Source organism: Bufo bufo, chromosome 7, assembly GCF_905171765.1.
Source record: "Bufo bufo chromosome 7, aBufBuf1.1, whole genome shotgun sequence".
In the NCBI taxonomy this organism is placed as follows: Eukaryota; Metazoa; Chordata; class Amphibia; order Anura; family Bufonidae; genus Bufo; species Bufo bufo.
The window spans coordinates 120,551,350-120,577,790 of NC_053395.1; the positions used below are offsets into that span (position 1 = coordinate 120,551,350).

Genomic DNA, 26,441 nt, shown 5'->3' on the forward strand with positions numbered 1-26,441 from the left:
GAGAAGTGGTCAGGTCACCACCTGCAGAACCACTCCTTTATTGGGGGTGTCTTGCTAATTGCCTATAATTTCCACCTGTTGTCTATCCCATTTGCACAACAGCATGTGAAATTGATTGTCACTCAGTGTTGCTTCCTAAGTGGACAGTTTGATTTCACAGAAGTGTGATTGACTTGGAGTTACATTGTGTTGTTTAAGTGTTCCCTTTATTTTTTTGAGCAGTGTATATATATAATTACAAGACGAAAGGTATAACAGCAATTCACCTGTGTGTGTGCGTGTGTGTGTGTGTGTGTGTGTGTGTGTGTGTGAAATTGACCGTCAAACCTCAGTCATTCATTTACTTACTTTCAGTTTCCACATGGTTGCAATTATTTTAATTTTTTTTTTGGGGGGGGTGGTATTTCAATAAATATAAAGAACTAGGTAATGGAGGTATACGTCCCTAGACGTTGGTATCAGCAAACAAATATATGAAGGGACGTTAAAAATTAGCAAAAATAATGGATTTTTATCTAATGCATAACATAGAAAAACGTGTTTAGGTGAATAACCTACAGTTAGTTGTGTTGGGCCAAAAACCGGTCCAGTGATACTCAATAGGGTGCACAGAAATGTAGTCACAATCCCCACTCAGTGTATAATGTGGGGAGGGGAACACTGACACCCTATATTTTAGGGTGGTATTTCAGTTTAACAATCTGGTAGTCTACCTGTGTGTGTTATGTTGAAATTAAGCATTATGCCTCAGTCAACTGTTTACGTATTTTCAGTATCCATGCAGTTGGAATCAAATTTTTTGGGGGGATTGTTAAATGTAGTTAAACCAGCATATACACTACTTGGCTGGAATACACTACTAAGTTCCCACTACAGTGAAATTATATCATGAAAGTAGGGCATTTAAGTAGGAGCATGCAATGGTGAAAAATGTCAGTGTCTCAATAACTTGTCATGTGGCCTTGAGTATAAATTAAAGCTTGACAACAATGTCTCATGCTGTTCACAAGTTGATTTATTGTCTGCTGAGGTATGGCATCCCATTCTTCTTGAAGAGTGGCCCTCAGGTCATTGAGGTTGTGGGGTACAAAGTTACGAGCCTCCACACGACGACTCAGCTGATCCCATAGGTTTTCAATGGGGGATTCAGGTCTGGAGAAAGTGCAGGCCACTCCATTTGAAGTACCCCAGTCTCCAGCAGCAGTTTCCTAATGATGCAACCTCAATAAGCCGACACATTGTTGCCCATGAAGATGAAATTAGGCCTGTGTTGTGCATGCAGAGGAACAATGACTGAGGAATTCAAGTAGTATGGGCTTGTCACTGTACCATTCACAAAGAGTAAGGCAGTTCTGTATTAACTAGACAAACCTGCTCACACTGTAACACCACTACCAAAGGCTCATATGGTGACAACAGTGGCTCATGCCTAGTGCTCTTGATGTCTCCAACATCATTGGCGGCCATCATTTCTGCTCAGCGTGAATCGACTTTCATCATGCCACTTATACCATTTTCCAACCACCACGTTCTGTACAACTGTAGCTATGGCCTGCATCATTCCATTAATGCCTCTTGCCAACCATCACGTTCCCTAAAGATTTTTTTTTTTTAAATCTTATAACATTGTGTGTTTAAACATCATCTGCCCCCGATAAGGGACATTTTCTGGAATATGAGAAAGCATGAGACATGTGCCGGCACAGTGTCTTTTTAAGAACGCTGTATAATAACTCTGGCAAATGTGTGTTTACCCATAGCTATGCATGTCAGTGTCACTCAGACATCATTTACTATTGTTGGCATTCTAGAGATTGGGAAGGGGAGATATTAGAGTGGAAAAAAAAGAGATGACAAGAAATGACGAGTCCAAGGAGCTAGAGGGGTTATATAGCAACTTTCAGGGCAATTGGAGCAACTTTGGTTTGGCCAAGCTGATTTGGGTCTGAACCGAATGTTTCAAAATTTCTGTGAACCCGACCCAAAACAAATTTCGACTGGTTCATTTATCTCTATTCATGACACAAGTAAGAAATATTAAATATTTTTAAAAATATGGATATGAGCTGTGTTACAATATGCAGTCCATGGACAGGGCATTTTGCAAAAAAAGACAGGTCTCTTTGCAATCCTTGAAATCCCCTTTAACATCCAAAAAGACTGGTCCAATGATGGAAAATTAGTACCAAAAAATGAATAATAATAAAGTACTGGATTTCTATAAAATGGTTGTCGTTTTATCAAATCTATTGAGCATGTAATATCAGCAGCCATTTCCCAATGTTCTTAAGAAGTTTGTGGTGCTTTATTTCTTTACCACTTATCATTATTACACCCTTCTTAAATAGTACCTGTTATTTTCTAGAGTAAACACAGTGTTGGATATGCTGGAATTGGATCAAGTGAAAAGAACTGGCTCCATGGAAAACAGACTGATTTTCTTAGAAGAACAGGTATTTTTTTTATTTCATTTACACATTTTATTTGTATATATATATTTATTTATTTAAAAATTATAACAATGACATCCAAGTCTACAGAGGCCCCTATTTTAGAGATAAAATAGCTAGTAAGTTATCCACTCTTAACCATACAGAAGTCCAAAATCTTTTATTTGTATTCTTCTTTCTTATTTTATTTTTTTTCTAAATAATTTTCTTAGCTACACCATCTGTTCTCTGGAATACTAGAATATAACAAGTATTTATGGGAACTAAGATGCTCAGAAAAAGTTTTCAGTTATTGATGTACATTGCTATCAAGATCTTAAGTACTGTATTTTTATATGTTTTTCTTCTGTGGGTATTATTTCTTCAAATTGCAGACAGTATGCAAAATGAACTTCATATGCTGAATTTGTAACTCCTTGATGATATACTGCCATCAGGCAGTTATAGAGCAGAAGGAACTGAGCAGATTAAGATATAGTTGTGTGGGGAAATATTCAGTATACCTTGTAATATATATTTTTTAATATTAGCTTTTTCTGAGCTCAGTTGTACACAGGGGCGGTCTTATCAGTGATTCATAGTGTTCTCTATCTAAGTTTGTATATGGAGATAGCTGTCAGTTACATTGACGATTTTATAGCCAGCCACAAGAATGTCATGAGGGAATTATATTATTCTGCTATCTAAAAACCATTTTGATATCCATAACACCAGAGGTCATTTAAATGGGTATGTAGAGTAGCTTACACTACTGTTATTGGGAAATATTTCACTGTTGTTCACGACTGATTATTAGGACTGCATGGACTTCCTCTGTGGTTTGTACCATATATCCTTGATTCTAGCTATTTCATGTTGATATCATACAGTATATTAAATTGAATTGGCACTTATAAGTGCTTTTCTTTAAACAGACGCTAAGATCTGCAAAAGCTTTGAACTGGATTGTTAACACACTTCTGGATAATGGATTTGGTTCCAAAGAATCTGCTCCAGTTACTGGTAATAATAAAGCCTTCCTTCTTTGTCTGATAAACTTTAAAGAGCCAGCAATGCTAATAAAGAAAATTATTTGTAGCACACTTATTAATTTCCACTATTATTAGGGGAACAATATTGGCGGGGATTTATCAAAACTGCTATAAAAAAAAAAAATAATGGCTTAGCTACCCATAACTAGAGATGAGCGAATTTCTAAAAAATTTGTTTGGTACGGTTCGCCGAATTTTCCGAAAAGATTAATTTCGATCCAAATTTATTTGTGGTGAATCACGTTAAAAACTGTTATTTCCTGCAGAGACCTATATCGTGTGTAGAACACTGTGCCTTGCAGCAACACGCATAGTAAGTCTGCTGTGGTAGTGAAACAATACTGTGAGTCAGTATGACATGCAGATGACAGGTGTCGCTCCTAGAATAACTGCACACTTCACTTTTTTGGGCAGTTATGGGGCAAAAACTGACCAAATAACTCAAGTGTGAACTCAACCTTACAGGTCGATGATAGCGTCAGGTATAAAGAACCATGCAGAGGCCCAAGATCCTACTATAGCGTGAAAGAGCGCACTTTTTTACACCGTCGTCAGCTGATTCCACATAGATGTATACAGAACCTGTTCTATTAAACGCTTATACAAGTAGAGCCCCCCTGACAGAGTGGAGACTGTGTCAGCAGTAAGTTTGTGTTGATGTCACTGATTATTTTGCCCTTCCTTTGATCTGTCAGAACAATAACCCCCAACAAAAACAGATCCTGTCTGTTGAGCATCTGACACGTGAATGGAATATTGCATGTCTTCTGTGTTTTGTACCCACTCCTGCTTTTGGCTACCAAATCATACATAAGCAAATTCAGATTGGACCATACAGGCCTTACAGCTGATAGAACAGAAGAAGAGTAGTGTTGAGCGAGCATGCTCGGCCAAACACCAGTTTGGCTCGAGCATCGCAATGCTCGGCAGATCGCGGTGTTCTGCCGAATACCACGTGATCGAGCGCGATGCTCGAGTCTCCTCCCCACATGTTTGTTGGCTGCTATGCAGCCAATAAATGTGCAGGTAAGTACTGCCACTCACTGTAATGACGTAGCCATGTTGGTTATTGGCATTACAGTGATTGGCTGGCCGGAACGCGTCATCGGGTGCTATAAAACACCTGATGACATGTGGTTCGGCTCAGTATGAGTCACGGAGAGCTATGCTGTAGAAGGGACAAATAGTGTAGGGAATTGAATTATATACTTTTGTTAGGCAGGGTTGGTGTTAGAGACCCAAAAGTCCTTTTAAGGACTATTGTTGTATCTGGCAGCAATATAGATTTTTAGCGCAACCTGCCCTAAATAGCTTGCAATTGTTTGGCCGCTGCAGACAGCGACATTATCTGCGCTACATCTCCTGTGTAATGTGTGCGCAGCCTAAAAATATCGGAGCCATCCAGTGTACTTTTTCCATAGACGCTGCGGACAGCGACATTATCTGCGCTACATCTCCTGTTTAACGTTTGCGCAGCCTAAAAATATCTGAGACATCCAGGGTACTTTTTCCGTAGACGCTGTGGACAGCGACATTATTTGTGCTACATCTCCTGTTTAATGTGTGCGCATCCTAAAAATATCTGTAACATCCAGTGCACTTTTTCCGTTGACGCTGCAGACAGTGACATTTCCTGAGCTACATCTCCTGTATAACGTTTCCGCATCCCAAATATCTGTGACATTGACTGTAATTTTTTTTTTAGCTGCTGTTGGCAGCAACGTCACAGAAGAAAGACTGCCCTTAAAATATAACCTTTATTGTATACTATGATAAAAGATAGAAAAATCCCTCAATAATGTAATATAAATATATAAAGAATATCCGCCTTTCCAGGCGTGATTAATTGATAATCAAAATTACCTCCACCAATGATACACAAATATATAGAGATAAGTGTGGGTAAGGTAGGAGATCACAGGGCACCCATTACATAACATAACAGACAGATAACCGTATGTATATAGTGATCACCCTTGGTAACAACAAGCTCAATGAAGATACGTAACAGAAATTATATAACTGCAACAGCTATATGTTGGTTACTCACAGTACCAGGGTAATAATATAGTGGTGATCGCAGAGCTATGATCAAAGGATGATAGTTGTCAACAACAACCTTATAATATGATACGAAGGTGGTATAGTGGAAGCCAGCCTTGAGGAGGTCAGAGAAAGTATTACCCTATATGTCCCTCAGGTCTCCCTGCCTAACTGTGGAGCACCCACCCCGAAAGGGGCGACCCCACTCAATCGACGGCTCACCCTAAAATTACCCTGGATGCCCCTACAAGCCACATCACAATATCTAATGCGCAACTGGACGCACAAGGCCTGATGCGCAACTGGACGTACAAGGGCTACCCATGGCGGTCCCCCTGAGCTGGTGGAAGAAGCGACCGTCGAACAAGAAGTAGTTGTGCAATAGTATAAATTCAAGAATTTCCAATACATATTGATTATGTGCTCTATATTGTATGCCCCTTGTATTAAGGAAATATTGTGTAGCCTTCAATCCAAATTCATGTGGAATACTGGTATACAGGGCTTTGACATCAATTGATGCTAATAATATATTGTCATCAACCTCAATATTCTCGATTTTTCTCAATAAATCTGTGGTGTCACGTATGTAAGATGGTAAGGAGACAACAAAGGGATTAAGTATTCTATCAATATAAATACTGCTATTCTGTGTGATGGAACCAACACCCGAGACAATTGGACGGCCTCTCAAGGAGGGATACCCCTTGTGTATTTTGGGTAAGGCATAAAAAGTTGGAACTTGTGGGTTATTTTGAATTATTGAGGGATTTTTCTATCTTTTCTTTCTTTTCAATTTTCTTTTTATTGATTTTATGATAAGAATAGGTGATACAGCGAAAAAAGTACATAGTTTACAGAGTGGTGTACAATGTCCAATATACAGCAACAGTAATTACAATGTACAGCTATATGACGAATAGTACAATAAGTCATTTTAAACTTTAGAGCTGTAAGAAAATATTAAAACAGTGTGGGGGGGAGGGGGGCAGAGGTATGAATATCCTAATGTTGAATATTCTTTGTAGCATCAGTATAGAAGAAGTGGGCGAGGGCGAGGGGGGGAGGGGAAGGGGAGGGTTGGGACCTCCAATATATGGGAAGTGCTATGATCGCCCGGGGTATTGATTATCTGTTAGCAGTTGTAAAGCAGGAGTTGAGGTACGGTATTTTACCCAGCCTTCCCAGATCTTGAGGAATTTAGCGTGGGTTCTTAATTCCCATGCTGAAAGTTCTTCCATGTGGAAAATATGATTAACTTTGTGTAACCATTGTGAAAGGGTGGGGGAGCTCGGTTGGTTCCAGTGCTGAGGTATTAATAGTTTTGCTGCAGCTGTAAGATGTTGGAAAAGTAATCTTTTCTCTGGTGGCACGTTCTCTAGGCGGATATTAAGTAAGATAGAGGTCAAAGATGGGTCCTGTGTCAAGGCACATATCTCTTTGATTGAGTTAAGCACGTTATTCCAGAATGGTTTTATCACTGGGCACTCCCACCACATGTGGATATATGAGCCTCTTGAGCTTTTACATTTCCAGCAAGTGTCTGAGTTCAGACAGGTCATCTGTTTAAGTCTCACAGGTGTGCGGTACCACCTAGTGGCTATCTTATATGAGTTTTCTTGAAGCTGGGTACCTCTGGATATACCATGAGATTTAAGGTAGATGTGTTTAATCTCTGTAGTGGACCAGGTGGTGTCTAGGTATTTTTCCCATTCCCCCTTAATGTGTGGGTGTTTAATTTGCTGTATAATATTATACGTTTGCGACAGCAAGTGTTTGGGAGGGTTAGAGGAGGCCGCCAAATTTTCAAATTGGTTTAATTCTCTAGAGCTAGTAGCTTGGATGAGATATGGTTTTATTAGTGAGCGGACATGTGCTTTGTGTAGAGTGTGTATTGAGGTGTGGCCTAGTGGGTCATCTGTTTGTTCTGGATCAAGAAAGGTATGTAGCATAACAGAGCTAAGATCTGTAATCTTGAGACCAGTAGCTGTATATTTTTTCTGATACAATTCTGGGATGTCTGCTATCGTCATTAAGGGAGATACTGTGAGAGTTTACATACTGGTGCCAGATTGATAGGGTAGATTGAGTGATGACATTTAGCGTGAGTTGGGGGGTAGGTTTAGATTCTTTTTGCCAAAGCAGTGCTCTAAGAGGGACTGTAGCTAGAGAATCCTCTATTGAGAGCCAGAGTTTATTTCTATCCGCTCTCAGCCAGTGTACGATCCTGGAGATTTGGATAGCTTCAGTCTGGGATCGACATACCCCCTCTTGATTTATGCTGGGTTAACAGGTTATAGTTTAATCTAGTTTTTTTACCATCCCATAAGTAGTTGCTGACAATTTTGTGGATATTATAAAAAAAAAGTTACTGGGAGTGGTATCGGGAGGGTCTGGAACAGTTATATCAATTTAGGGAGTAGTATTGCCTTTATTATATTTTTTCGTCCCATCCAGGATAGGAAGGGTAGAGACCATGAGGATAGTATTTGATTAAAGGCGTTCGGAATCGGGGCGTAATTGAGAGAATATAGTTCGCTCCAATTGGAGCTAATTTTTATACCTAGGTATGTGATATGTGATTTTGGCCAGTGAAAGGGATGCTGGGAGCGCAAAGCTTCTATTTCTTCTCTAATAATGTTAATGCCCAGTGCTTCTGATTTGGAGGCATTTACTTTAAAATTTGATATCACGCCATATTCCTGTAGGATGCAACGCAGCGCTGGCAAGGTGGAGAATGGATTCGACAGGATCAGTAAGATATCATCTGCATATGCAGCTGAGATATGTACGTTTTTGCCATCATCGAACCCTTTTATGTCTGGGTGGAGTCTGATAGAAGCTAACAATGGTTCTAGGGAGAGGACAAAAAGGATTAGTGATAAGGGGCAGCCCTGTCGCGTTCCATTGCATATATAAAAAGGCGCTGAGAGAGCTTGATTTAAGCGTAGTCTCGCTGAAGGGGTATCATACATCAGGAATATGGCGTTGACGAATTCTTGTGGAAAACCAAAATTAAGGAGTACCTGTCTCATGTAGGTCCAGTCCACCCTGTCGAAAGCTTTCTCTGCGTCTGTTCCTAGCAGGACCAGAGGTATCTTCTTCCGACTAGCTATTTGCAGAATGGAGAGAATTCTCAGCGTGTTGTCCTTCCCCTCCCTTCCGGACACAAACCCCACCTGCTCCGGAGAAATCAATGAAGGAATCAGAGGTTTAAGCCTATTAGCTAGCAAGCTTGCGTAAAGTTTCAAGTTGTGACGGTATCATCCGTGTCACCATCTAGTATTCCCTTCTCCCCTTGAAATAGCACCGCCAAGTAATCCACAGAGCAATAGATCGCTATTATCGCTAGTATCGCTGGTATCGCCGGTATCGCCAAATAAGTCTATACATTAGCCCAAGCTGAATGCTAGAAATACTTTACTGGAAGGCTTAACATTGAAAAAATACAATTGCTTTTATCCCCTGCTCCCATGCAAGGGAGACACCCACAACAAACATACATTAACCCATAACACAAAGGTTACAACCCACATAGACACCATGGTTAACATAATCAACACAGGCAGGAGAATACACATTGCCCTCTGTCCTGAGAGACAATCGAATTACAACTCGGTTGTCTCCAGGACAGAGGACAATCGCCAATACACACAGCGAGACAATGGAACAGACATCACTTACTCAAACATACAATGTCCCACCCTTTACAATACACATAGACATTTAACACATCCCAAAATGACACGAATTAGACCAGGAATTCAAAAGTTAGTACAAGTCCCTTTGGCCTGGCTGTACTCATGGGTTTTCTGCACAAAACCGGTGCATTCAACATGGGACCATAATCACATGGTAAGAGGCTGGCAAGTAGTCCTTTCCAAGCACTTGTGGCAACCTCAAAAGAGGGGAGTTTTTCACACAAGTCCGTATTTAACAGAGAGATGGGCCTGTAACTTCCACATTGGGTGGCATCTTTTCCTTCCTTGTGAATTAAAGTAATATAGGCTTCAAGGGCCTGTCTCGGTATGCTAGAGCCTGAGAGGTAAGCATTGAATGTGTCCGTCAGGTGAGGGAGAAGGATGTCTGAGAAGGATTCATAGTATGAGCAGGGGAGACCATCTGGACCCGGTGCTTTCTGCTTAGGGCACCTTCGCAGATTGGACCGAACCTCTTCCTGTGAGAAAGGTTTCATCAAATTCGTATGTGTACTAGGGTCTATTTTGGGGAGGGGAGCTCGGGCTAGGAATTTGGATATTGCTGCAAGAGTATCCTGTGGGTTTACCTGCTGCTCTGAGGGGTGCAGTTGGTGCAATGAGGAATAAAAGGTAATTAATTATTTTTCAATCTTTTTGGGGTCGGTAGTGGTGGCTCCCGTGTTGTCTTTAATTTATTTTATAAAAGTGTGGGATTTTCGTCTCTTAATAAGGGACATCATTAGTTTGGAGGCTTTATCGCCATGGGCATAAAAAGAATGCTTGTCAGACATGTAGAGTTTAGCTGAGTTCTTGTTCAGTAGGTCTCTGAGTTGTAGGCGGATTTCTGTGAGTCTTTGTAGGACTGGCGCTATAAGGGATTGTTTATGGAGTTTTTCAAGGTGGGAGATCTCTGTCTGTAGGGATCTGATCTGTTGATCTTTGTTTTTTGCAATATGTGCCAATTGAGATAAATTCGCCCCTAATGGTTGCCTTATGTGCCTCCCACACTACCGGCATAGAGACTTCAGTATTGCTATTCGGTCGGTCGGACATTAGTATATATATTCCTAACGGAAAGTGATCCGAGTGTACTCCCGAACCTATTGTAGAAGATTGTATTTTAGGAAGAGATGACTGCTGAAGGAAAAAGTAATAAATTCTGTGGTAAGAATTGTGTGGTGCTGAGTACAAGGTGTAGTCAGGGACAGTATTTGCAATGATTTATTGATATGACTTAGTGCCTTGTATGAGAGGGTGGATCGTCCAGAAGATGTGTCAAGGAGCGGGTCAAGGGCAACGTTGAGATCACCACCTACCACAAGTTCTCCCTTTGTTATGCTATGTATCAGTGTAGTGGAGTCCCTAATCCATTGGGGTTGCTGTACGTTGGGGCATAAAGGTTCGCTAAGGTGACCTGTTTACCATTCAGCGACCCATTGAGGATGAGCAGTCTGCCCTCTTTATCTTTATATGACCTCTCAAGTTCAAATGTGGTGTGCTTGGAGAAGGCTATGGCCACACCTTTGGAGTTCTTTGTGGGGGTATGTGAGTGGTAACATTTGTTGTAAAAATGCTTTTGAAAAGAGGTAGTCTTTTCTGCGAGGAAGTGGGTTTCCTGTAAGAACAGGATGTCAGCTCGTGATTTTTTCAAGGTCTGGAGTAATTGGCTGCACTTGATCGGTGAGTTCAGACCTCTAACGTTATAAGTGATTAGATGTATAGTGGTCATGGAGGGGGGTAGTAAGATGTTGTTCGAGTGTCTATATTATACTCGGGTGTCGCAGGATAGCAAGGTGGGAGGTCCAGGGATCGTGGATTGAAGGGGGCGTGGGGGGGGAGGTAGCAAACAGTAGGAACTTGTCTTTAAGGACAACAGTTGGAACATCCAAAATGAAAAGAACATATGAAAACACAGTAGAAAACTGAGTATATCTGACATATGTGTTGATAGAGAAAGGCTACAGCCGTGAGGGCCATATTGATTTTAACAGTGCTCTAAATAGTATGAGGGAGCTAACAAGCCGGGTCGGAGAGAAATATCCGAGCTATCCATCTAAGCATAAGGAGTGGTAAGGGGTGAGGGAAGGACCCGCAATAACCTCCCAGCAGATGTGGGAGTACGTATTGGACTAAAGTATAATTTTTATATAATTATATGAAGTCGTGGTTCCTGGGCGTGGTAAAACTGTGCCGGCTGGCAGAGCACAAGAAACACACTCATCCACGATACCTAGCTTCATGTCCAAATTTGCAGGGCGGCACAGGACACCACTCTCGAAGTCAGACCAGTGCGAGCAGGTGGTCGGTTTGATTGCAGCAGATAATGCTTCCAGTCAGTTAAGCACCACCCTGTCTTCCACAAAGTCCAGTCTCAGTAGCCAAAAGTCTGGTCAACAGAATCCTCGCCCTCATCCTCCTTCCTCCCAACATGGAGAGTCTTTGCAAACAAGTGATCCCACACATGGATATTCCGAGAAGCTCTTTTTAGCGCCATTCCTTATTTCGGGCCTCTCGCCAAGCCTGCTTGAAGAGGGACATGAGGAGATCTTGTGCCCTGATTCCCAAAATTTTGAGCATCCACAGTCAGAAGAAGATGACGGTGGGGAACGGCAATTAGTGTTTCAAGAGGTTGATGATGAGGATGAGACACAATTGTCAATAAGTGAGGTTGTTGTTAGGTCAACAAGTCAGTCAGGAGGATGACCAGAGTGTGGAAGTGGAAGAGGAGGTGGTGGGCGATGAAATCACTGACCCAACCTGGGAAGGTGGCAAGCCGAACGAGGACAGCAGTACAGAGGGGGAGGGATCCACGGCACCGCAACAGGCTGGAAGAGGCAGTGGGGTGACAAAAGGGAAAAGGCGGGCCACACCAAACAGGCCCACAACTGCTCCCCGGAGCACCCCCTTGCGGAAATCTCCCTTGCCAAGAGGTAGGTGTTCCGCAGTCTGGCGCTTTTTTTATGAAAGTGCGGACGATAAAAGAATTGTCATTTGCAACCTGTGTCATACCAAAATGAGCAGGAGCGCGAACACTAGCAACCTCACCACCACCAGCATGATCCGTCACATGGCATCAAAGCACCCTAATAGGTGGGCCGAATGGCTGTGTCCACAATCTCGGTCTGCGGGTAACACCACTGCCTCCTCTTCCCCTGTGCTGGCCAATCCCCTGTCCAAGATGCAGGCCCTGATGCTTCCCGCCATGCACCTGGACTTTCGCAAGAACCATCAGCTAGCACATCCACTTCTGTGTCCCAGAGTAGCATACAGATGTCCATACCCCAGGCCTTTGAACTAAAGCACAAATACCCAGCCACCCACCCACAGGCCACAGCACTATATTCACAGCTTTCCAAATTGCTGAATTGTCATCTTGTAGCACCAGTTAGCCATCAGTCAGTAGCTGGAAGCAGTGTAGCACTGCAGTGGCGAAGCGGCAACAGGCCGTGCTGAAACTTATTTGCTTAGGTGACAAACAGCACACCGCCACAGAGCTGTGGCATGGTATAAGGGACCAGACTGGGCTGTATCTCTCGCCACTCAACCTACCAACAGGCATGGTTGTGTCTGATAATGGCCATAACTTGGTGGTGGCTTTGGAGCTCGGCAAGCTCACACACATCCCATGCCTAGCCCACGTGTTAAACCCAGTGGTTCAGTGGTTTCTCAAAACCTACCCCAATCTGCCTGAGCTACTGGTGCAGGTGTGCTGCATGTGTGCCCATTTCTGAAAGTCATCTACAGCTGCCGCCGGTCTGGCAGCGCTGCAGCAGTGCTTGCAATTGCTAGCTCACCGTCTGTTGTGCGACATGAGCACGCACTGGAACTCCATGTTCCATATGTTGGCCAGGCTTTGTGAGCAGCAGAGGGAAGTAGTGGAATACCAGCTGCAACCAGTCAGCTTCCGCTCTTCGCAAGCAACGAGTGGGCATGGATGTCTGACCTATGTGAAGTTTTACGCAACTTGGAGGAATCAACACAGATGGTGATCGGCGATGCCGCTATTATCAGCGTAACCGTCCCACTTCTGTGTCTTCTAGTCTTTCTGTATGCAGTGGATGGCAGCTAGTCCCTACCCCCTATGTCTGAGAAAAATGCCATATACGAGTCATATCATGGCCAGAAATAGTGTTATACCTCATGTACACACACACACACACATTACTATTGATTAATACAGAGTTTGTTGAAACTTTAGGTACTCTTTAACTTCTCAATCAGTGTGGCTAAATTAAAGTGTTTCTACAAAGAAATGCTAAATATTGGTTATGTAGGTAGAAGAAAAAGCAGGGAATTATGTTTCCCTTCCACTTCAGATAAAATGATCATTACGAAATGTGTAATAATAGATATTTTTCACTGTCCTCACTGTGTTAAGTTATGCATACAATGAAACATATTACTTTGTATTGAACTGACCAATAATTCCATTATACGTTTTGCAAATTTCCTGTCAATAGAGTCCAGTAAGCTACTTGGTGAAATAGACCTAAAGGATAAGGAAGAAACTGTTATCTCTTCATGTCATGTCAATGCCAGAGATATTCACTACCCTGACTCAAATGTTGTACGATTTCCTGTACCTGATGAGAAGATACCGTGGGAGGTAAATGTTTTATTTATATGTATGATATAAATTAGAGTTGAGAAAATTTATTTTAAATGAATCAGATTCAATACAAATTTCACAAAATTTCTGCTGCCAAGCTAATCTGACATTTTGGCGACTTGCTTCAGAGCTGGAGCGCCGAAATCTCGCGATGTGCGAGCTAGCGCATGCATAGTTCGTTCCCTGTGCTGATGCCAGCACAGGGAATGAACATGATGCCGACACTGCGCATGCGCTAGCTCGCGCATCGCAAGATTTCTGCGCTCTAGCTCTGTGACGTCAGCCAGCAAGGAGGAGATTCGGAGGACGCGGGGCGGTGCTGCGCTCAGAAAATTGGACTCATCTCCGGACACAGGACTCATATCAGGTTCATTTGCATATTGATCAAAACGGTTTTTTAACACAATAAAAGCACAGAGAGCTATGGGGACTGGGTATTGCAGATGTGCTAGCGGCCATCTAGCAGTCCATGTCCCCAGCTCTATGCACAAAATCCTGGTGACAGGTTCCCTTTAAGCTCTGTGCTATGTGTAAAGACTCAAAGCTTCTATAGTTCATACGTGTTTTATATGCATATTCTGAGGCATTCCCAGAACTTACAGCAACATACATTTAGCTGGATATGCTGCACAATTTCACCTTTTTTTTCTAAAAGCCAGCAATTTTGCTACAGTTTAAAATTATATAAGACAATGCATTTTACTACTACACTAATATGCCAGTTACAGTGGAAATAAAAAGTCTACACACCCCTGTTAAAATGTCAGGTTTCTGTGATGTAAAAAAGTGAGACAAAGATAAATCATTTCAGAACTTTTTCCACCTTTAATGTGACCTATAAACTGTACAACTCAGGCTACTTTCACACTTGCGTTCGGAGCGGATCCGTCTTGTGTCTGCACAGACGGATCTGCTCCTATAATGCAAACAATGAGATCCGTTCAGAATGGATCCGTCTGCATTATCTTTCAGAAAAAATTCTAAGTCTGAAAGTTAGTCAGACGGATCCGTCCAGACTTTGCATTGAAAGTCAATGAGGGACGGATCCGTTTGAAATTGCACCATATTGTGTCAACTTCAAACGGATCCGTCCCCATTGACTTACATTGTAAGTCTGGACGGATCCGTTTGGCTCCGCACGGCCAGGCGGACACCCGAACGCTGCAAGCTGCGTTCGGGTGTCCGCCTGCTGAGCGGAACGGAGGTCAAACGGTGCCAGACTGAGGCATTCTGAGCGGATCCGCATCCACTCAGAATGCATTGGGGCCGTACGGATCCGTTCGGGGCCGCTTGTGAGAGCCTTCAAACGGAACTCACAAGCGGAACCCCGAACGCTAGTGTGAAAGTAGCCTCAATTGACAAACAAACTGAAATCTTTTAGGCAGAGGGAAGAAAAAATATAAAAATAAAATAATATGGTTGCATAAGTGTGCACACCCTTAACTAATACTTTGTTGAAGCACTCAGTCTTTTTGGGTATGAGTCTATCACCATGGCACATTTTAACTTGCCAAGATTTGCCCACTCTTCTTTGCAAAAACACTCCAAATCTGTCAGATTGCGAGGGTATTTCCTGTGCACAGCCCTCTTCAGATCACCCCACAGATTTTCAATTGGATTCAGGTCTGGGCTCTGGCTGGGCCATTCCAAAACTTTGATCTTCTTCTGGTGAAGACATTCCTTTGTTGATTTGGATGTATGCTTTGGGTCGTTGTCATGCTGAAAGTTCCTCTTCAAGTTCAGCTTTCTAGCAGAAGCCTGAAGATTTGGTGCCAATATTGACTGTAATTTGGAACTGTTCATAATTCCCTCTTGCTTAACTAAGGCTTAGTTCCAGCTGAAGAAAAACAGCCTCAAAGCATGATGCTGCCACCACCATGCTTCACTATGGGTATGGTTCTTTTGGTGATGTGCAGTGTTGTTTTTGCTCCAAACATATATTTTGGAATTATAGCCAAAAAGTTTAACCTTGGTTTCATCAGACCATAAAACCTTTTCCCACATGCTTTTGGGAGACTTCAGATGTGTTTTTGCAAAATGTAGCCTGGCTTGGATGTTTTTCTTCGTCAGAAAATGCTTTCGTCCTGCCACTCTACCCCACTCTACCCCATAGCCCAGACATATGAAGAATACGGGAGATTGTTGTCACATGTACCACACAGCCAGTACTTGCCAGATATTCCTGGAGCTCCTTTAATGTTGCTGTAGGCCTCTTAGTAGACTCCCAGGCCAGTTTTCTTCTCATCTTTTCATCAATTTTGGAGGGACGTCCAGTTCTTGGTAATGTCACAGTTGTGCCATATTTTCTCCACTTGATGATGACTGTCTTCACTGTGTTCCATGGTATATCTAATGCCTTGGAAATTCTTTTGTACCCTTCTCCTGACTGATACCTTTTAACAATGAGATCCCTCTGATGCTTTGGAAGCTCTCTCTGGACCATGGCATTTGCTGTGGGATGAGACTAAGAATATTTCAGGAAAGACCAACTAGAGCAGCTGAACTTTATTTGGGGTTAATCAGAGGCACTTTACATGATGGCAGGTGTATGCTGACTCCTATTTAACATGATTTTGAATGTGATTGCTTAATTCTGAACACAGCTACATCCCCAGTTATAAGAGGGTGTGCACACTTATGCAACCACATTATATTATTTTTTTCTTCCCTCCACCTAAAAGCTTTCAGTTTGTTTTTCAATTGAGTGGTACAGTTTATAGGTCACATTAAAGGTGTAAAAAGTTCTGAAATGATTTATCTTTGTCTCATTTTTTTACAGCGCAGAAACCTGACATTTTAACAGGGGTGTGTAGATTTTTTATATCCACTGTACATTCTAAACACTATTGCATTAATATGCCAGTTAAATTGAACACATTGTTCTGCATTAAAAATTCAGTTAAATTCAACACATTACAATGCTGCAATAATATACCAGCAAGTTACATTATACTGGTGCATCAATATACTGGTTAGTTGCATGACTCTGCTGCATTAAAATGTGTGAGGAGCTACAGGGGGATATAATAGGCAGTCAGAGGGCTGAGCGCAGTCAGTGTGTGAAAGGACCACCAGCTCCCTGGCACTCTACCAATAAGCTCTTCAATCTGTATTGATGGAAGTGCTCAAAATGTCTGGAATCCCCCTAACAGTGTTGTTATTATAAGCAATACATTGTGCTCAAGGTAAAGTGCTTCCCCATAAACATTGCTTTTCATCTTTTTCCATGGTTCCTTTAATTCCTCTTTCGGGACATTGTTAAGTGAAATGGTTACCAGATTCTCAGACTACCCTATGCACAATATGCATTACTGTTGGCCCATCCACAATCACACTGGATACTTACTAAACTTGTAGATCGTTGTTTAGACCACCACCAGATTTATTACCATGACTCATACTGAATGATAAACGTGATACAAGGATAGGTAGTTTTGCCTTCCTGTTAGCCAACTACTGTTTGGCTAATTCTGAGACAGAATTTTACACAAGAAGTCACCGCCCCTTCACTAGCACTGCACCATTTTCAAGCAAGTTGGAAAAATCTGTAGAAACCATAGCTACACCAATTTTCACCAAAATATGCCTATTCTAGATACAGACACATTAGTAAATCTGGGCCCCTGTGCTTTGGGCAGGTTGGGAAGCTTGTAAATGTTATTTCTTTCCCTGATTATATAACGATGTGACTATAGTTTCTTAGTGAGACAAATATTCTTCATATTAAGAATAACTTGAAGACAAAGTTAAAGGGGTTCTGGATTTTTATCTTACTGCTTATCTAAAAAATAACCACACTATTGATGGTTAAATGCACTTCGGTGACACAGGCTCAGCCTGCAGCTGATGTAGGATATAGCAAAAAATAACCACACTATTAATGGTTAAATGCACTTGGGTGACATAGGCTCAGCCTGCAGCTGATGTAGGATATAGCACAAAATAACCACACTATTGATGGTTAAATACACTTGGTGATAGCTTGTGCTGGCGCACCACAAGCCACGAAATGGCCGCCGATCACCCCATAAAAAAGTGATCTAAAAACGCTCTGGGCAGCCTCAAAAAAGTGAGCAAGTCGATATTAGCACTTCAATGATCCACAGCTGCAGATCGATCACAGAATGAAGTCTTTTGGAGGAGTTAATCTGCCTAATGTCGCCCTAACGTCGCAGCTGCAACCTCTCCCTATGCTTGAATCAGCAGAGTGACGTGCAGCGCTACGTGACCCTAGCTTATATAGAGGCTGGGTCACATGCTGCACTGGCCAATCACAGCCATGCCAATAGTAGGCAAGGCTGTGATGGCCTCTTGGGGCAAGTAGTATGACGCTTGTTGATTGGCTGCTTTGCAGCCTTTCAAAAAGCGCCAAGAAAGCGCCGAACACCGAACCCGAACCCGGACTTTTACGAAAATGTTCGGGTTCGGGTCCGTGTCACGGTCACCCCAAAATTCGGTACGAACCCGAACTATACAGTTCGGGTTCGCTCATCCCTACTCACAAACCAACTTATACTTATCTGAAATAATTCCTATTTTCAGAATGCTCTTTTAAATCTGCTTTAACATTAAAAGATGATGCCATATGGGTTCTAACAGAAGACCTTTTTTTCAAATTCATATTTCTGCAAAATTGTGCTTTTTCCATGTTTTTAACTGTGGTTTTGGTTTATTTTTAATGCTATGTAGGGACAGGGGTGCAAAACAGCTTAGTAGCACTCTAATGAACATACACTAGCTAAGCAGAGTCCATATATAGCTTTTACTTGGCAATGAATACAGCTGTATGGCAAACACATAAGGATGCTTATATCCTTTCTCTTAGCTTATTACTAGTGTTGAGCGAGCATGTTCGGCTCGAGCATCGCTATGCTCGGCACATGGAGGAACTTGGCCAAGTACCGCATATGCTCGAGAGCAATGCTCGAGTTTCCATCCCACACGTTTTGCGGCTGCTAAGCAGCCAATAAACGTGCAGGTAAGTACTGCCCTCACTGTAATGCCAGTAGCCATGTAACTATATAGCACCCGATGACGCATGTTCGGCTCATTCGAAGTCAGGGAGAGCTGAGGATAGGGAGGAACAGATAGTGTAGGGAGTGTAATTGAATATTATAAGTGTACAAAAATGTTTCAGAGACCCAAAAGTCCTTGTAAGGACTATTGTTTGTGACAGCAGCAATATATTTTTGTAGCGCAACCTGCACTTAATTGATCAGTATCAAGCAGTAGGGCTGAGCGAACACGAACTGTAAAGTTCGGGTTCGTACCGAACTTTAGGATTTTTGGACCCCGGACCCGAACATTTCTGTAAAAAATCGGGTTCAGTGTTCGGCGATTTATTGGCGCTTTTTGAAAGGCTGCAGAGCAGCCAATCAACAAGCGTTTAACTGTGTGACCTTAGAAGCCATCAAAGCCATGCCTACTAATGCCATGGCTGTGATTGGCCAGTGCAGCATGTGATCCAGCCTCTATATGAGCTGGAGTCACAAAGCGCTGCACGTCACTCTGCTGTGTTTAGTGTAGGGATAGGATGCTGCTGCTGTGAGGGAGAGAACAGGACAGAATCTTTAATCAGAAATCCAATTGAACTCAGCGATCTACACAGATTTTGTTGTGTGGGTGCAGCGCACAATCTTTTTACCCTGCCCTGAGCCCAGTGACAGAGAAAAAGAACTTTTATCCGTCTGTTAGTTAGGTGGGCCGGCGGCCGCCATTATATGCAAGCTCAGTGCACCAGCACTGCATATGTGCTTTATTGACATTCAAATCCAAGCTTGAAATACTGCAATAATAATCTGGTTTAAAAAAAAACACCCTTTTTAGGCAATATCCTACATCTGGTGCCTTTACAGCATTAGTCAGTGTTCAATTAAGGCCAGAAATACAGCTATATTTTTCTGGGTTTTAAAAAACACCCTTTTTGGACAAAATATTAAATTTTACAGCCTTTGCTACAACTGCACGTGTGAAATTCAAGCGTTATATACTGCTGTCGTATTCTGTTAGTAAAAAACACCCTTTTTGGGCAAAATACTTAATATTGCAGCCTTTGCTGCATCTGTTACTGTTAAAAACAAGCTTAAAATACTTCAATAATTTTCTGGCTTTGAAAAAACACCCATTTTTGGCAATACCCTCCATCTGGAGCCACTGCCACATTAGTCAGTGTGCATTTTAAGCTAAAAATACAGCTATAATATTCTGGGTTTTAAAAAAAAACTTTTTGGGCAAAATACACAATTTTACAGCCCTTGCTGCATCTGCACGTGTCAGATTCAAGCGTTATATACAGCTGTCATATTCTGTTATTAAAAAAACACCCTTTTTGGGCAAAATACTTTGCAGCCTTTGTTGCATCTGTGATTGTTAAAAACAAGATTTAAATACTTCAGTAATTTCTGGCTTTGAAAAAACACCCATTTTTGGCAATAACCTTCATCTTGAGCCTCTGCCGCATTAGTCAGTGTGCAATTTAAGCTAGAAATACAGCTTTTTGGGCAAAATATACAATTTTACAGCCCTTGCGGCATCTGCACGTGTGAAATTCAAGCGTTATATACAGCTTTCATATTCTGTTAGTAGCAAAATACTTAATATTGATGCCTTTGCTGCATCTGTCATTGTGAGATACACCCTTTATATACTGTTGTTCTATTCTACTATTAAAAAAACACCAATTTTGGGAAAAATACTTAATATTGCAGCCTTTGCTACATCTGTCATTGTGAGATACACCCTTTATATACTGTTGTTCTACAAACCGGATTCCCAAAAAGTTGGGACACTAAACAAATTGTGAATAAAAACTGAATGCAATGATGTGGAGATGGCAAATGTCAATATTTTATTTGTAATAGAACGTAGATGACAGATCAAACGTTTAATCCGAGTAAATGTATAATTTTAAAGGAAAAATACGTTGATTCCAATTTTCACGGTGTCAACAAATCCCAAAAAAGTTGGGACAAGTAGCAATAAGAGGCTGGAAAAAGTAAATTTGAGCATAACGAAGAGCTGGAAGACCAATTAACACTAATTAGGTCAATTGGCAACATGATTGGGTATAAAAAGAGCTTCTCAGAGTGGCAGTCTCTCAGAAGCCAAGATGGGTAGAGGATCACCAATTCCCACAATGTTGCGCAGAAAGATAGTGGAGCAATATCAGAAAGGTGTTACCCAGCGAATAATTGCAAAAACTTTGCATCTATCATCATCAACTGTGCATAACATCATCCGAAGATTCAGAGAATCTGGAACAATCTCTGTGCGTATGGGTCAAGGCCGTAAAACCATACTGGATGCCCGTGATCTCCGGGCCCTTAAACGACACTGCACCACAAACAGGAATGCTGCTGTAAAGGAAATCACAGAATGGGCTCAGGAATACTTCCAGAAACCATTGCCAGTGAACACAATCCACCTTGCCATCCGCCGTTGCCAGCTGAAACTCTACAGTTCAAAGAAGAAGCCATTTCTAAGCAAGATCCACAAGCTCAGGCGTTTTCACTGGGCAAGGGATCATTTAAAATGGAGTGTGGCAAAATGGAAGACTGTTCTGTGGTCAGACGAGTCACGATTCAAAGTTCTTTTTGGAAATCTGGGACGCCATGTCATCCGGACAAAAGAGGACAAAAGACAACCCAAGTTGTTATCAACGCTCAGTTCAGAAGCCTGCATCTCTGATGGTATGGGGTTGCATGAGTGCGTGTGGCATAGGCAGCTTGCATGTCTGGAAAGGCACCATCAATGCAGAAAAATATATTCAGGTTCTAGAACAACATATGCTCCCATCCAGACGTCATCTCTTTCAGGGAAGACCCTGCATTTTTCAACAAGATAATGCCAGACCACATTCTGCATCAATCACAACATCATGGCTGCGTAGGAGAAGGATCCGGGTACTGAAATGGCCAGTCTGCAGTCCAGATCTTTCACCTATAGAGAACATTTGGCGCATCATAAAGAGGAAGGTGCAACAAAGAAGGCCCAAGACGATTGAACAGTTAGAGGCCTGTATTAGACAAGAATGGGAGAGCATTCCTATTTCTAAACTTGAGAAACTGGTCTCCTCAGTCCCCAGACGTCTCTTGAGTGTTGTAAGAAGAAGGGGAGATGCCACACAGTGGTGAAAATGGCCTTGTCCCAACTTTTTGGGGATTTGTTGACACCATGAAATTCTGATTCAACATATTTTTCCCTTAAAATGGTACATTTTCTCAGTTTAAACTTTTGTTCCGTGATTTATGTTCTATTCCATTCAGTTTTTATTCACGATTTGTATAGTGTCCCAACTTTTTTGGAATCCGGTTTGTATTCTGCTATAAAAAAACTAAACATTTTGGGCAAAAATCTTAAATTGTGGCCTAGTCTGCATCTGTACGTGTGAGATACACCATTTTGATACTGTGGTTCTAGTCTGCTATTATAAAAATAACCAATTTTGGGCAAAAATCTTAAATTGCGGCCTAGTCTGCATCTGTACGTGTGAGATACACCATTTAGATACTGTTGTTCTATTCTGCTATTAGAAAAACACCCATTTTGGGCAAAAAACTTAATTTTGCAGCCTTTGTTGCATATGTCATTGTGAGATACACCCTTTAGATACTGTTGTTCTATTTTGCTATAAAAAAACACCCATTTAGGGCAAAAATCTTAATTTTGCAGCCTTTGCTGTATCTGTACGTGTGAGATACACCCTTTAGATAGTGTTGTTCTATTCTGCTATTATAAAAACACCCATTTAGGGCAAGATCCTAAATTTGATAAATATGAGGAGAGCGTCAAATAAGGGACCCAGTCGTGGTGCTGCTGTCACGGCGGGCGTGCACTCAGAATAACAGAAAACCTACCAACCAGGCTCTGGGCGAGAGACAGGGGAAGGGTTACCTCCTAGCTAATCCCTGACCTCTTTTCCTGCACTGCTCAGCCCACCTGCAGACCTTTAAGATAGGTATGAGGTGTCCCCGTGCCTGGTCTGACAAAACCCTAACTTCCCTGAGATGGTGAAGAGGGGAAATAGGAGCAGCCTGCTCGCACAGAACCTGGATGGAAAAGATGACACAAAATAACTAAACCAGAAATCACACTTATCTCTCTGAGCTGGAACAGACAGAGAACCTTCCTTCCTAGTTTCCAAGACCACAATGATTTGTATATTCCGCTCAGAGCACTGGGCTGGTGAGCCCTTTAAACTAATGACCCCACCCAGTGCACCTGATGAGAGGCGGATCCAGCACGGCTCCAAAACAAACACTAAACTCGTGCTGCAATCCTGGCCGACCTCCGCACATCGTCAGAGTGGGGCATGACAGCTGCTGGTGGAGCTCCTGTTGCAGGTTGAGGATGTGATCGATCTGTGCCAGCTACACGCACAAGTGAAACCCCTTCCTCAGGTGCGAGTAGGCGACAGAACCTGCAGCAGTTTTTGTTCGGGCCTAATGCCTAATGCGGCTCTACGAATGGTGAGGCCTGAACAAGTACAGGTGATAGTAGATTGGGTTGTTGACAGTGCCTCCAGTTTCTTCACATTGTCTCACACCCAGTCTCCTGCTGAAAGATCATAGTTGGTACCTGCAGCCGATGTCCATCAGTCTTTCACCTCACCCCCTTGCAAATCAGCCAAGCAGTCTGCGCCCCAAGTCATGCAGCAGTCTCTTCTGCTTTTTGAACACTCTGTTAGAAGGGTTTCCCAGGGCCATCCACCTAGCCCTGCCCCAGAAGTGGAAGAGATTGAATGCATTGATGACCAAGCACTTATGTTTCAAGATGAGTACATGGGAGGACCATCGCAGCATGTCTCAGATGATGATGAAACACAGGTGCCAACTGCTAGGGCTTTCGAAAGTGTGCAGACCGACAAGGAGGACAGGGATGAAGACTGGATGGAAGATGATGTGGAAGACGATGAAGTCCTCGACCCCACATGGAATCAAGGTTATGCGAGTGACCTGTGTAGTTCAGAGGCGATGGTCGCACAGAGACACCAGCACAGCAGATGAGGGAGCAGGGTGCAAAAGCGGATTGGCCATCCCCTAGACAGTATGCCTGCTACTGCCCACCGCAGAAAGGGACCGAGCACACCAAAGTCAGCTCCAAGAAGTTCCCTGGTGTGGCAGTTCTTCAGACAATGTGCTGACGACAAGACACGAGTATTTGCAAGCTGTGCAATCAGAGCCTGAAGCGAGGCATAAACGTTCTCATCCTGAGCACAACCTGCATGACCAGGCATCTAAGTGCAAAGCATGAGCTGCAGTGGAGTAGACACCTCAAAAAACAAGAAAGGTCTTTGGCTCCTCCTCCTTCCTCTTCTGCAGCAGTCTCGGCCTCTTCATCCACTTCTGGAGTGACAGTGCCACCTGCCACCCCGCAAACAGAGGATCTGCCAGCAACACCACCATCTGGGTCACCAAACATCTCCACAATGTCCCACGGAAGCGTTCAGCTCTCCATCTCCCAAACACTGGAGCGGAAGAGAAAGTACCCCCATACCAACCCGCGATCCCTGGCCCTGAATGCCAGCATTTCAAAATTACTGGCCTTTGAACTGCTGTCATTCTGTCTGGTGGAGATGGAGAGTTTTAAAAGCCTTATGACAGTTGCTGTCCCGCAGTACGTCGTGCTCAGCCCCCACTATTTTTCCAGGCGTGCCATCCCTTTCCTGCACAAGCAAGTGGGGGAAAAATCAGGTGTGCACTGCGCAACGCCGTCTGTGGCAAGGTGCACCTCACTAAGGATACATGGACCAGTAAGCACGGTCAGGGAGGTTATATCTCCATAACAGCACACTGGGTAAATGCAGTGGCGGCTGGGCCTGAGACGGATAGCAGTTTGCCGCATGTCCTTCCACCACCGTGGATTGCAGGGCGCTTCAGTTTTCCTCCTGTTGCTTCCTCCTCCTACTCCGCTTCCTCATCCTCTACCGGCTCCTCATACGGTCAGCGTAACACCTTCACCACTAACTTCAGCACAGCCAGGGGTAAACGACAGCAGGCAGTTTTAAAACTTATCTTTTTGGGGGACAAACCCTACACCGTGCAGGAGCTGTGGACAGGCTTTGAACAACAGACTGATGAGTGGTTGGTGCCAGTGAGCCTCAAGCCCGGCCTGGTGGTGTGCGATAATGGGCGAAATCTCGTAGCAGCTCTGAGACTAGCCGGTTTGACACACATCCCTTGCCTGGTGTATGTGCTGAATTTGGTGGTGCAGAGGCTCCTTAAAAATTACCCCAATATGTTAGAGCTGTTGCATAAAGTGCGGGCCATCTGTGCGCGCATTTGGCGTTCTCACCCTGCTGCTGCTAGCCTGTCAGCGCTGCAGCATAACTTCGGCCTTCCCGCTCGACGCCTCATATGCGACGTGCCCACAAGGTGAAACTCCACCTTGCACATGCTGGCCAGACTGTGCGAGCAGCAGCAGGCGATAGTGGAGTTTCAGCTGCAGCAAGCATGGGTGAGTCGCTCTGTGGAACAGCACCACTTCTCCATCAATGACTGGGCCTCCATTCGAGACCTGTGTTCCTTGTTGCACTGTTTCGAGTACTCCACCAACATGGCCGTTCTCAGCATTACTATACCACTTCTATGCCTCCTTGAAAAAACGCTGCTGGCGATTAAGGAAGAGGATGTGGCCCAGGAGGAGGAGGAAGAGGTATCATTTCATAGGGTTTCTGGCCAGTCATTCACAAGTGGTTCCGAGTGTGGGTTCCTGCACCCACAAACGCCAGGTACACAATTGTCCAGCCAGGGCACAGTTCAGGAGGATGACGAGGTGAAGGATAAGGATGAGGAGATGGAGGATGAGGAACCATGTTCACAGCAGGGTGGTACCCAGACCAGCTCATGGCCATCACTGGTGGGTGGATGGGGGGATACAGAGGACACAGACGATACACCTCTTACAGAGGACAGCTTGTCGTTGCCTCTGGGTAGCCTGGTAAACATGAGCAATTACATGCTGCATGTCTCCGCAATGACCGCCGAGTTGACCACATTCTAACTTGTGCTGATTACTGGGTGGCCACACTGCTGGATCCCCGTTACAAGGACAATGTACCGTCCTTAATTCCCTCACTGGAGCTTGATCGTAAGATGCGCGAGTACAAGCGCACGCTGGAAGACGCGCTGCTGGTGGCATAACCACCTGACAGCGGGGGCACAGTGGAAGCACAAGGCGAAGGCAGAGGAGGAGGAAGAGGTCGCCAACGCAGCTGGGCCCCCTTCACCTTAGAAGGCAGGATTAGCATGGCTAAAATGTGGAAAACCTTTGTCAGCACGCCACAACAACCAGCACCACCAGCTGATATGGAACGTCTTAGCAGGAGGCAGCATTTCACCAACATGGTGGAGCAGAATGTGTGCACACGCCTACACGTACTGAATGACGGATCTGCCGCCTTCAACTTCTGGGTCTCCAAATTGGGCACATGGCCTGAGCTTGCCCTTTACGCCTTGGAGGTGCTGGCCTGCCCTGCAGCCAGTGTATTATCTGAACGTGTTTTTACCATGGCAGGGGGCGTTATCACAGACAAGCGCAGCCGCCTGTCCACAGCCAATGTTGACAAGCTCACGTTCATTAAAATGAATCAATGTACCCTAATTAAAAAATA

General features: G+C 43.4%; 1 protein-coding gene across 1 annotated transcript in view; it reads left to right on the forward strand.

Annotated features, from left to right (window-relative positions):
- TRPM2 (transient receptor potential cation channel subfamily M member 2) overlaps nucleotides 1-26,441 on the forward strand; it is a 1,766,051-nt gene that overhangs the window by 1,409,551 nt on the left and 330,059 nt on the right. The window contains exons 16-18 of the mRNA XM_040441475.1: nucleotides 2,366-2,453; nucleotides 3,365-3,452; nucleotides 13,683-13,828. Of these exons, the coding sequence (XP_040297409.1) occupies nucleotides 2,366-2,453; nucleotides 3,365-3,452; nucleotides 13,683-13,828 (322 nt within the window). The remainder of the gene's footprint in view (nucleotides 1-2,365; nucleotides 2,454-3,364; nucleotides 3,453-13,682; nucleotides 13,829-26,441) is intronic.